The following is a 13268-nucleotide window of genomic DNA, read 5'->3' on the forward strand; positions in this document are numbered from 1 at the left end:
GGAAGAACATGCTATGATGAATACAGTAGAGTTACAGAAAATTGGGGATGGATATGATCATATTTCATTGTATACATGTATAAAATTCTCAAAAAATAAAATTATAATAAAAATGCATTGTATTTATTTAATTATAGTCTAAATAATTCTTTGGAATCAATTATCCATGATATAGTTCCTAACAGTGTTTTCTCTTTATAATCTCGTATTTTTTTCTAGTTTCATTTGATGGACTATTTACTTTTCTAATGCATCACATAATCCTGATGTATTTAGTATGTATGTGTGTGTGTCACATGAATATGTAGAAGTTGTGTGTGTCTACATGAACATGTAGAAGTTGTGTGTGTCTACATGAACATGTAGAGGTTGGAGGACAACCTCAGGTGTCATTTCCTCAGGTACCATCCACCTCCTCTCCTCTCCTCTCCTCTCTTTTCTCCTCCCTTTTTTTTTTCTTTTCTATTCTTTGAGACATAGTCTCTCACTGACCTGGAACTCAGTACACGAGGCTGCCAGCCAATAAGCTCTAGGGATCTTCTTAGTATCAGAATTACATACGCTGGCTTTGTTTTTTTTTTTAATGTGGTTTCTGAGGATCAAATTTAGGTCCTTGTGCTTTGAAGACAAACTGACTGAACAATCTCCTCAGTGCTCAGCATATTTTGTTTGAATGCAATAGGCAGACTATGGCACAGAAGACCATCTTGGGCCTTAAGTTAGTTTAATAGATCATGGGTAGGAGAGAATAAAGATTCCATGGGGAAAACCCTTTACTGAGGTCAGTTAATTAATATCTACCATATCTTAAGATATTGAAAACATATCTAACTAAGTTCAGTTCCACCTCTAAGTATCCATGCAACAAATATGTTCATAAGCATGAACAAAATTTTGAAAAAGTACAAAGTCTACCATCTGTAAGGCCCTGGGTTAATCCCCAGTAACAACTAACTCTCCTTTCCCTCCAAGTGTAAAAGCATGTTCCTTGATAAAAACTGGAAACAAATGTCTATCAGCAGAGAATTATTTAAACAAATTATATATGGTCATGCAATATACTCCTTTAAAAGAATTAAGCAGGTCAGGTGTGGTGGAGCACACCTTTAGTCCTGGCACGGAGGCAAAGGCAGGCTGATCTCTTGCGTTAGAGACCAGCCTAGTCTACATAATGAGTTCCAGGACAGCCAGGGCTATGTAGAGTGTCCCTGTCTCTAAAAAAGAAAAAAAGAAAAAGAAAAAGAAAAAAAAAAGAATTTGGTAGATTTATATAGTCATGGGAAGATACACAAGATATGATGATAAACAGTGACAAGAAGCAAAATAAAACACATTATACCATTGTGTATGTGCATTTATCATGTAAACATACTAAAGGGCAGCTACATTCATATTTGCATATGTGAAGAAATTTTCTGAAACTAATTCTAATTTCCTGAGTGTGACATGAGATGAGAAAAATGATGTTTCTTTTACCTTTCTGAATTCTTGGGGCTGGGAGTAACACTTACCATGTGTTACTATGTCTTTTAAGAAGTTTGAAAAAGAGAATGAAGAAATAGAATAGGGACTAAATAGTTAATGTTTTGTGAGGTGTGTTGAATGTGAAAAGTGATCCATAAATGCCTATTATTTTTATAAACAATGGAAGTGTCAGGCTTGTGTAACCTGAAGAAAGCAGTATTGCAGCATGTCCTTGTACAGGAGCATATGGTGGCTAAGACCAGGGGGTGGATGCTTTAGAGATCTTTTCTCTGGTGTTGATATGCAGATCTTCTCAGTGTTCCACACTGCTCTTGTGTGGGAAGTTCTATGTAAATCATTATAAAGGCTCAGTGACATTGTTCAACTCAAGTGTTTAAAACTATTGTCAGGTTTTAAAACTAAATACCCACAAAACATGATTGCTTTTCAGAACTATTGTTAACATTTTGGTGTTTTGTATTGTTTGAAGAGTGTCTTTGACTAAGTGTATTAAGATAGCTCTCTTAGTCCTGTGTGGACAACAGATCTGAAACTGGGAGTATTATCTCGAGAGTTTCGTCCTGGCATTTTACAGATTAACAAGAGACAGCAGGTTGTGTTACTCCAGGTAGGAAGATTTTTGTTTTGTATCTTTTTAAGTGTTGGTTTTCTTCCCTTTGTCACTCAAGGGATTAATTTACTATTTATTTCTCTAGACCAAGCCCTTAGAGAAAACATAAAAACACAGGTAGGTCCTCTGCTTAATATAATCATTTTTTCTTATGATCAGGTATACAACAAGAATACAGTTATATAACTTAATGCTATTATTTGAAAGCTTAAAAATTAGATAAATCAAGCAAACATTGCAGATATCAGATTATTATAGAATGTAATAGTTAGTATGACTAATTGTAAGCCATAACAGTGAAACTTCCTAAATGAAATGATGAAACATAGAGATGTTTGTATGTATTTCAGTTTTCATTCATTTCATCAACTTTTAGATAATAAAACACATACAAGTTAGCTTTCTGTTACTGGAAACTGAATGACCACTTTATGATAATAAAAACTTGTCCACACAGTATTTTTGTCTGTGTATCTTAAAAAGAAAAAAAACATTAATTTTTTTCTGTATGTGCATGTGCACAGAGATGAGAGACAACTTTCAAGAATTAGTGCTCTCCTCATACCGTAATGTGTGACTGAACTCTGGTCAGGAGCCTTGGCAGCAACTGCTCTGAACCACTGAGCCATTTCACTGGCCCTAGAACTTTCTTTCTTTTTTTAGACAAGATCTCACTGTATAGCCCTGGCTGGCCTGGAACTTGCTATGTAGACCAGGCTGGCCTTAAAACTTACAGAGATTCTCCTGCCCCAACCTCCTGAGTGCTGGGATTAAACATGTATGCCACCATGCCCAGCCCTAGAACTTATACTAAAGTCATTACCACTTTTTAATGTTTATGGGAAAAAAACAAAGAAAATCATGGTACATAGTGGGCCTTACCTTTATATACCAGACATTAAAGCCAAAGAGTAGATCTTTGTGTTAGGTATTCTTTTAAAATATAGATACTATTTTAATTAATCCCCAAAATAAATTCATAAATTAAATGCTGATACTGTCACCTTAACTCAGTTTATTAATTCTAAAACCAGAGTTTTTAACTGCCAGTCTCTATTGATTTGAACTAGATGACTATCTTAAGTGGATTAAATATATTTCATATTTCAGAGTCTTCTTTTCTATTTGTTTGCTTGCTTGTTTTTTCAGTTACAATTATTTTGTGTGTGTGCACGAATGTATGCGTGCATGTATGCATATGTATGGGCATACCACAGCACCACAGTGCCAATGTTGAGGTTAGAGGATAATCTGTGGAAGACATTTCTCTTCTGCCATGTGGGTCCCAGGGATTGAATTCAGGTTGTCATGTTTACTGAGCCATCTCACTGGCCCTGCTTGCTTATTTGAGATAAGAGTTCTCCTATAATACAAGCTAACCTTGAACTTGTGATCCTGCTGCTCTAGCCTCCCAAGTGTTAGGATACAGTAGGCATACACTACCACACCTGGCACCTCAGGACGTTTAGTTAGGATGAGAATAGTTTCTCTAAGATTTTCAACTCTCAGAACAAATTTGAAATTTTTTTTAAAGGTCTTATTATATCATTTTACAGATTAATTAAGTGACTTGATCAGTCTTAGTTTGTTAAGTGACCATTAGAACTAGAATTTATGCCCTCTGAGATGTTTCTGGCCCATCGAATTTGCAATTATTACAAATGATCTTCAGAGCAGCAAAAGCATGTCTCCATCCTTCAGTCCCACTGCATTCACCTCCAGGTCTAGCATGCTTTCAAGTGAGCATGCAAGTCTCCAGGGTTCACTGTTATAAGTATTGTACCTTAGTGGGAGAAATGTGGACATGTAGTCATAAAAGTACTTTATGGGACAGTACAAGGGATAGCTGTTACTTTAATTTGTTTAATGCTATGAACACTTTGAACCTTTGAAAATATATGTCACAAATTACATGACAAAACTCATTCTATATCTTCTAACTCAAGTAAAAAGTAGGTTAGTTTTTTTCCACAGGCTTGGTGAAGTTAAAAACAAACAGGAAAACAGAAAGCCCCCCTAACTTGATATAGAGTATGAAACTAGATTAGTGAATTTCATGCTCTTCAGTCTAATTGAGAATCATTTTTTTAATTCCTTTAATTTTCTTAGGTTTAGAGAGCTTGGTCTCTAGAGCCATTTTCTAACTTTAGAGAGAATAAAGGATTAAATTGTACAGAAACTAAATTGATTGACATTTTGACACTACAGACTTAAAAGAAAAATTTGTTCATCTTTTAAAAACAGACAGTAGCCAGGTGGTGGTGGTGGTGGTGGTGGTGGTGGTGGTGGTGGTGGTGGTGGTGGTGCATGCCTTTAATCCCAGCACTCGGGAGGGAGAGGCAGGCAGATCTCTGAGTTCGAGGCTACCGAGTGAGTTCTAGGAAAGGCGCAAAGCTACACAGAGAAACCTGTCTCGGGGGGGGGGGGGGTGGGAACAACAACAGACAGTAGCAGAAATTTTTTCTTCAAGTTTTCCCAGTTTAAAATGATAATTTGACTAACTGGGTGATGGTGGCCAGTCATGGTGGTACACCCCCTGAGTTGGAGGCCAGCCTGGTCTACAGAATGAGTTCCAGGACAGCCAGGACTGTTACACAGAGAAACCCTGCCTCAAAAAAAAAAAAAAAAAAAAAAAAAAAAAAACCTTGACTTTTTCTCTTTAAAAAAAAATCAAGAAATGTGTCCTAGCAACTTTCCAAATTTCCCATGTTACTGTTCAAAGGGAGAATTGAGGAGGACTGGATTAGAGGTATTAACCATGTACTTACTTGAATGGCTGACAGAGGTCTTTTAAAGCAAAACCGAAGGACTGTGCATTTCTGGGGCATCATTTTAGGAACCTTTTTATGTGACATAAGTATACATATTTACAAAATCTTCATCTGTGAAATCTTTATCCCTAGCATTTTTAAATGCAAGAAGTAATGAGTTTGACAAAATCAAGTAATACACATTTTTTGCTGAATTGTTTTTTGGATAAAGATGACTACCATGCCATCATCTTTCCTATATGACATCATTTAATAGTGACTTCAATAAAAATTCCCATCTCTTGCTGTGTCATGAAAGGAACTGGGCTCACCTTAATGCTGTTATAAAGTACCGCCCTCCCCCCCCTTTTTTTGATCATCACAGCAGGAGGCTGTAATAAATTGCAGCCTGGAAGATGTTTCAAACAGGCAAGTTTGCCAGATATTTTAAGCAATTTATTTTGGGGTGTATCAGCAGATTTTTTTTTTTCTTACACTGCCATTTGGGTGCTGCTGACACAGCTTGAACAACTCTTTAAAACATTTCCTTCCTAGAGATGGAGGAAGATGATGAAACTCTTAACGTCCAGTCTTTCCCTTAACTCTTCACTTGCCACCTGGGTCTGATCTACTATACTAGATACCTCCTTCTGTATGATTCACAGAAGTCCAAGCCTATCAGCACCTTGCTAATAGCTTGAAGTTTTATGGTCAACTAATAAAAAAGTAATCCTGGTTTTAGGCATAGAATTTTATATTTAGATTATTTCATTGTTAACATATTGAAAATTGTTAAGCTTCCCTTTACTTTCATATAAAACAAACTTGTTGTTTTTCTTGATCCTAAGACGTTGAAAGTGACTAGTCTTCTAATTGGTTGGTTAAATCGTTTTTAAAATTTATTAATTTCTGGCTTTTGGATTCTTGTGGCAGCACCATTAATACATATTTTAGGCAATTATTCAGAAATGCTAAAAAGAAAAAAAAATACTGATTCCTAAAACACTTGCTCTGGTGTAAGAGTGGAAGAGCGAGAGAATGGGGAGCTTGCAGAGTGCCTCAGTGTGCTGGCCACTCTAAACCACTACCTGAAACAGAGAGGCACCTTTCACAGAGCTATTCCTAGTCAGTGGGAAAGCACTACTTAGCCTACTGGAAGGCGCTTGGGAAGGGCTTAAACCTTGTAATGCTTCAGAGAATGCCGTTTGGTGGGGAAAGCCATAGATGGAAACAGGAGAACTTCGAAAAAATGCCGACATCTAGATCTCATTCCAAAGACAGTACAATTTAATTGGTCTAAAGTGTAGGTTAGACACTGGGATATTTTAATCTTCACAAATTGTATGTACAACTAAGGCTGTGAACCCTCTATTTGTTTACAAGGATTAGCAGATTTTGTCCACAGTGTAAAGGCAGCTCTCACACACCATAATCTCTTGAGCTCCACCTTGAGGACCCAAGAAAGCCATTTATAAATATTTAACTTATGCATGTAAGGCCTTTAAAAACTATGAAGATCATTCATAAACTTGGTTTGTTTGAGGTATAGTGATAGAGCTGGTTAAGAGGCTACAATGCATAGAGCTGGTGCTTTTTTCAGTTGATCATTCCGAGGAGAGAAATTCTCTCTGCGAACCACAGTCCCTCAACCAGGCTGCGGTCTCCAGCAGACCCTTACCCAGCATGCCTGGACGCGCTGCGGGATCCGCGTGGGCGCCCGGAGCTCCGGGGCGGGGCGCCGGCGGGGCCCACCCTCCGGACGCTCTAGACCGCCCCTCCCGGGCGCCCCGCCCCGGACGCGGACGGGGGAGGGCTGCTGGCGGCGCCCGTCAGCCCAGACTCCTCAGCGGAGCCCCAGGGCTTCGGCGGCTGCCTCGGAGCTTTCCGGCAGACCCTGCTCAGCCGCCAGGAACCAGCGTCTCTGGCCCGGGTTATTCCAACGCGGGTCCAGGATGCGAAGCTGTGCTTCGTGAGTCGGCTCCATGACTCGGAGTACTTTTGGCCGGCGAGAGGAAGGCGCCCCCTGCCAGCACCTGCAGCCTCTGTGGCCCCGACATGATCCCCTACTTCTCTGCCAATGCGGTCATCTCGCAGAACGCCATCAACCAGCTGTGAGTTTGCCTCTGCAAATGCTCAGAAAGTTTGCTTTTCCAAGCGGCTTTTCCCAGCATCCTGAGGCGCGAACTAGTGAACGAGGGCGAAAGCGCAGCGTGCGTGCTACGAGGTCTCGGCACATCTGGGTTGGACGGTGGGGTGAAGGTGTTGGAGGATTCGTGGAGGCAATGAGTGTCTGAGAGCCTGGTGGGCAGATGAGTCTTTCGGAAGAACGACGATCGAACCTTGAGGGAGTGTAAAAGTGAATTGGCCTCCTAGATGTCTGTGGTGACCGAGTGACAGCCGAGCTTTGTAGCATGTGAGAATCTGGGGAGAGTGGTTGGTAGAATCAGAATAGCTGCCAGAAACGCAGGGGTTCTGTGGCTCCTGCTGGCAGCCCAACTTCTTGGGGTAGTGGGTCTTAGGTTTGCATATGACTGTAGGTTTCTGTTATGGTTCACACAAAGAAAGTCAATCACTCTCTTCACTCTGTTGTCGTCTGGAAATTTCAGAAAATTCGATTTCCGTAGTTTTCTTTTATGCTCCCCCCGCCTCGACTAGTACATACAACACAAGCCTTCCTGTACTTTGAATCACTGAAGAGAAGGATTCACGCGCATCTTTAAATCGTCATTGTTTTTGAAGTCAGGTTGTTCCGTTGTGGTTTGCTTGTTTGTGAGAACTGTGTGCTGAAGCTTGTGGTTAATCTCACCTCACAGTTATAAAGTTGAAAGTAGAGAAACGTCACCATTAAAACTGCAATTTTAAACCGATGGAGAGGTTTAAGGTTACATGAGATAGTAACAGTTTTAGTGTGTTTGAGCTCCTTCTAACTTGTCTTAAGAGGAATCACCTGCTGAGATTTCCCTAGCCAGCCTCCAAACTGGGTTGCTACTGTCTCCCTCCTGAAGAACTCCATTTAATGTCAGCAAAACCTTTTCATTATCCCTTATTAAAAGCACAGTGATTTGTAGATACATTCATACTTAATTTACTATTTTAGTTGTTGATAAATTGTCCTATCCTCTCAATTGAATTAAACAAATTTGAGGTTCACACTTTTCCTTTATGTTGATTCGTGGTGAAGCTCCTGAGGAAAAAAACATCAAACAGGGAAAAATTACTTTAGTGCTATTTACGCTAATGTCTGTACACTAAACTACCTTACTTGTATTTTCACTTTAAAAAGGTAAGAGGAGATGGAGTGAAAGTGGAAGAAAGATGTGAATGATCTGAAATTTAATAACCAAACTCAAATGTAGCAGTACTTAAGGAAGGTGGGCAGTGTAAGGTCATCCCTGGATAGTAAATGGATGAACAAAATGCTCTGTATACATATTTGCAACATTATTCCACTTTTTAAAGGAAGAAAATCCTGGAGTGGGAGTCCAGCAGTCAACAGCGAGTGCTGCTTTGGGGGAGGACAAGTTCCTCACACTCTAGGCTGCTCACAACCACCTGTAACTCCAGCTCCAGGAGATCCAAGGCCTCCAGCACCTGCACATACCCACACAAAGACAGAGAACTTAAAATAGTAAAAATAAATCTTTAAAAAATTAACTTTTTAAAAAAAGGAAATTCTGACATGTGCGCGATCATGATGAACTTTGAAGACGTTGTGCTAAGTAAAATAATCCAGTCACAAAGAGACAAATATGTGTGATTCTGTTTGTATGGCCCCAGCTCCAGAACGTAAGAGCAGTTCCTAAACCTGAGAGAGTTTTCTTAAACTATACTTCCTAGTATGATCAAAGGTCCAGATACCTTTTCCTGCTAATTGTTGTCCTTGGGTAATCATTTGACTGTGTTTCCCCACTGTAAAATGGGAATACAGTACAAGGGTTCCTCCCTGGTGGGATCAGAAGAGATTATCTATTTAGCTAACATTTTATGAAACTGTAAATCCCTGCAACAAAAATGAGTTAATTGACTTGAATAATAGCTAATAACTGCCATTTATGGACCACTTGTTGCTGTGTTTAATGTTTGTTATCTCATTTAGTCATCACAGGAGTCTTGTGAACTAATTTGTTCTGTTTACAGTGATGAGGCTGAAGCTCAGGGCCATACTAGTAAGTGACAAAAATCCACATCAAACGATTTTAAGTTTTCTTTCTTTCTTCCTTTTTCTTTTTTTTTTTTGGGGGGGGGGGAGCTTTTCAAGATAGGGTTTCTCCATATAACAATCTTGACTATCCTGGAACTCACTTTGTAGACCAGGCTGGCCTTGAACTCACAGAAATCGGCCTGCCTCTGCCTCCTAAGTGCTGGGGTTAAAGGGGTATGCCACCATGACTGGCCCTAATTTTTAGGGTCTTTCTCCATTTCTTCCTGTCCTTCATCTCTGGTCTTTCTGACTCTTTCTTGAAATGCTGGAGAATAAATATAATACCTCAGACATGATAGGTAAGCACTCTACCTCTGAGTTATATCATATGCAACTTACTTTAATCTTAAAAGAAGCTTGCTGTAGTATTGGCTTCTAAACTACACTTACTAGTATTGCTTTGGATATGTTTATTAAACATTTATAATGCTGCCTAGCTTATCATCATTAAAAAATAATCCATGGACTTAACATATCTATTGTTGCTGCTTAATGCAAACAGACTCAATCTGGACACTATGGTCAACTGGAGGTCTGTGGCTTGACTTCAGAAATTAATGAACTCCCTGAAATGAAATGTGAGAATGTGGAGTAGATAAACATAGATTTTGAAATCAGATTCTCAATCTGTGGTCTTAGTTAAAGAGTGCTATCTTTTCTAAAAGGAAGTTTTATTTCTAAAATCTGGTTGTAGGTGGACTTTTCTGTCCTGCCATCCAGTTCCCAAATAACCACACAGAGACTTATTATTTATGAAAGCTTGGCCTATAGCTTAGGCTTATCTCCAGCTAGCTCTTACAACTTAAATTAACCCATTTCTATTCATCTGTGTGCTGCCACGAGGCTCATTTACCTCATCTATGAATTTCCCATGTTGCTTCTTCAGTGTCTGGTGTGAGACTCTCAGCATCTCCGCCCTTCTTCCCAGCATCCTCTCTGCCCTGAAAATCCTGCCTAGCTATTAGCTATTCAGCTTTTTATTAAACTAATCAGAGTGACAGATCTTCACAGTGTACAAAAAGATTATTCCACAACATCTGATAATGTGCACCTTAACTGATAGGAGCATTTCATGCAGTAGCAGATATAGAAATAGCAAAGACTAACCAGAGTAACTAAAAGGTTCAGATTCACAGCTAGGAGCCCAGGGTAGTAGCTGTGCCTATAGATCCTAACTAAGTTGGAGGGTGAAGCTGGGGAATCTTGAGTTCAAGGCCAGCTTGAGCAATGCAGTAAGAACCCTGCCTCACAAAGGGGTAGGAGTGAGGAGTTCAGATTTAAGAGTCCCAAGTGAAGGCTGATACAAACATGATTTAAGTTTCAGGGAAATGATTCATGAACACACTTTTCCAAGTAGTTGTCAGAATAGGCTTTGCTCTTTAGAGGATTTTTGTTTTCCCTTTCTCATTTGCTGGCTCAACTAGCTGTGTATTTAGAAACCAAGTAACAAATCTTATGAGACTTGAGTCAAAGATTAAATAGGCCACAGTGAGATTATAAAGGCTTCCTATGTGAGAAAATACTTGGTCTTTACAGTGTGGCCTTTGGACACCTGTTTCAATGATTTCATAGACTCTTTGATTTCAGTTGTGATATATATGTGGATGAAATATACAAATAGTAGTTTGTATATCAATTTTACTGATTTTGCTATTATTGTTGCATTAAAGTCTCTACTTGCCACTGCATAAAACTCATCATATGTGCCATTTTTGACCTATCAATGAAGAATGTTAAGTAATCAAGTTAAGCTGGATATGGTGGTACATATCTGCTACCTTAACACATAGAAGATAGGGACAGGAAGATCAGGAGTTTGAGGTCATCCTCCATTACATAATGTGTTACAAGCCAGCCTGGGCTCAAAAGATCTATCTCCCCAGAAAAGTCGTCAAAGTTTATTTATTATCATAAATGTTAATTCTACTTGTGGGGCGGGGGGAGGGGGAATATGAGCAACCCAGTAAATCATCTGATCAAACGTCAGACTTGAAGAGTTGTGGGGCAGGGCTAAGGAGATAACCCAGTCAGTAAAGTGTTTGCCTTGCAAGCATACATACCTGAGTTGATCCTTCAAATTCATATAAAAATGCCAGGCCTGGCCGTGTACACTTCTAATTCCAGAGCTAGAAAGTAGGAATGGGAGGATCCCTAGGTCTCAGGTCATCCAGGCCAGTGAGAGACAGTCTCAAAAGTAATGGATGGCATCCCTGAAAATGACACCCAAGGTTGTCCTCTGACCTCCACATGTGTATACACACACAAACACACACATACACACACACACACACACACACACACACACACACACACACACACACACTTTTTTCTTTTTTAAGAATCTTCGGCCTGGAGAGATGGATGAGTGGTTAAGAATACTTGCTGCTCTTCCAGAGACCTGAATTTAGTTCCCAGCACCCATGGCAGACAGCTCACAACCACCTACCTGTAACTCCACCTCTAGGGGATCTGGTACCCTCTTCTGGCCTCCATGGTCTCCTATATACACATAAATAAAAATCTTAAATCTTACCAAAATTATTGTGAAAATTTCTGCCCCCTATAAAAACCCACATATGCTTTTTTTAATAAACACTTGAACTTTTGAAAAATATGGAAGCCTATTTTTTTTGCTTGATTTGTTTTATTTTGAGACAGGGTCTCTCTACGTAGCCCTGGCTGTCCTGGAACTCACTAGGTATCTTGTAATACTTGAATGCCCAAAGCGTTCTCTGCCAAATGAATGCTGGAAATAAAGGTGTGCACCACCACACATGGCCCTTTCTTTCTTTCTTTTTTTTTTTCAGATTTATTATGTGGGGTGTGGGTGGGTGTTTATACACATGCATGTAGGTGTCTTCAGAAGTCAGGGTGTTAGATCACATGGAGCTAGAATTAAAGACCGTTGTAAGCCGTCCAACATGGGTGCTTACACTGAAATTGAACTCTGGTCCTCTGTAAAAACAAGTGCTTTTAACAGCTAAGTCATCTTTCCAGCACTGTCCTACTTTTAGAGAACCATTATACCATCTGCAGCCCTGGGAAGTGAACTCTAAATATTATAATTACATGCCAAATTAATGGCTTACACAGAAATAAATGGCCATTTTTTAATCCTAAAATATTTAGAAAAGATCTAGATAAAATACCAGCAAAGACTACTTTTTATAAACATATTTTTGATTATGTGTGTGGATATGTGCTCATGAGTGCAGTTGCCTGAGGGAGCCAGAAGAGGGTGTTGAATCCCCTGGAGCTGGAATCACAAATGTCTGATAGCTACTAATGAGGGTACTAGGAACTGAACTCTGGTCCTTGACGAGAGCTGTAAGGACTCTTAATCACTGAGCCATCTCTCCAGCCCAAGGCTACTTTTAAAAATGGAACCATTATGAAAACCTCTACTCAAAAGTCTGGGAATGCCAGGCGGTGGTGGCGCACGCCTTTAATCCCAGCACTCGGGAGGCAGAGCCAGGCGGATCTTTGTGAGTTCGAGGCCAGCCTGGGCTACCAAGTGAGTTCCAGGAAAGGCGCAAAGCTAAAAAAGTCTGGGAACTTATGTATTTAAGAAGTTGTTTGATTTGCTAATGAGGTTTCCTTGAGCTTTTTACCGTTGAACTAAAATATGTGTATTTATTTACTTGGTTAGGTGCTGTGGGATGGTCTTTCTGTATGCTGTGTATATTGTTAATTGGTTAATAAATAAGTTGCTTTGGCCTATGGCAAGGCAGCTTAGAGGCAGGTGGGAAATATAAGCAGGGAAACATGGAGGAGAAAGGCAGGGTGAGGAGAGACACTGAGAGCTGCCCAGGGAAGCAAGATGTAATGCAACACAGGTAAAGAAAGCCATGAGACACATGGCATTATGTAGATTAATAGAAATGGGTCAATTTAAGATGTAAGAGCTAGCTAGTAAGAAGCCTGATCCATAGACCAAACAGTTTGTAATTAATATATAAGCCTCTGAGTACTTATTTTATTAGTGGCAGTGAGACTGTGGGTGTCTAGACCATGGGCCAGGGAGGGACCGAGAAACTTCCCCCTACAGTTAGGTGTATGAATTTGATTTCCTGTTTTTACATCAGTTCTTTCTAAAAGTCCAAGCTCAACAACAGAGAAGCATATCAAAATTATCCAACGTATACCCTTTCCTGACCTTGAAAGAAAGGAATCATTCTGGTTTTAGTTTTGTTTTGTTTTTCTGAGGTGTGTGTGTGTGTGT

At 39.7% G+C, this 13268-nt stretch overlaps 1 protein-coding gene across 3 annotated transcripts in view; it reads left to right on the forward strand.

Moving 5' to 3' along the window:
* Ssh2 (slingshot protein phosphatase 2) overlaps positions 1-13268 on the forward strand; it is a 257691-nt gene that overhangs the window by 134177 nt on the left and 110246 nt on the right. Inside the window, exon 1 of one of the 3 annotated variants that reach the window (XM_028866804.2) lies at positions 6681-6956. The exons of the other annotated variants lie outside the window; for them this stretch is intronic. Coding sequence (XP_028722637.1) covers positions 6901-6956 — 56 coding nt within the window. The 5' untranslated portion in view covers positions 6681-6900. Of the gene's footprint in view, positions 1-6680; positions 6957-13268 lie in introns of those variants that run through there. 3 annotated transcript variants of the gene reach the window in all.

The sequence above is a fragment of the Peromyscus leucopus genome, chromosome 8b (genome assembly GCF_004664715.2).
Source record: "Peromyscus leucopus breed LL Stock chromosome 8b, UCI_PerLeu_2.1, whole genome shotgun sequence".
NCBI lineage: Eukaryota > Metazoa > Chordata > Mammalia > Rodentia > Cricetidae > Peromyscus > Peromyscus leucopus.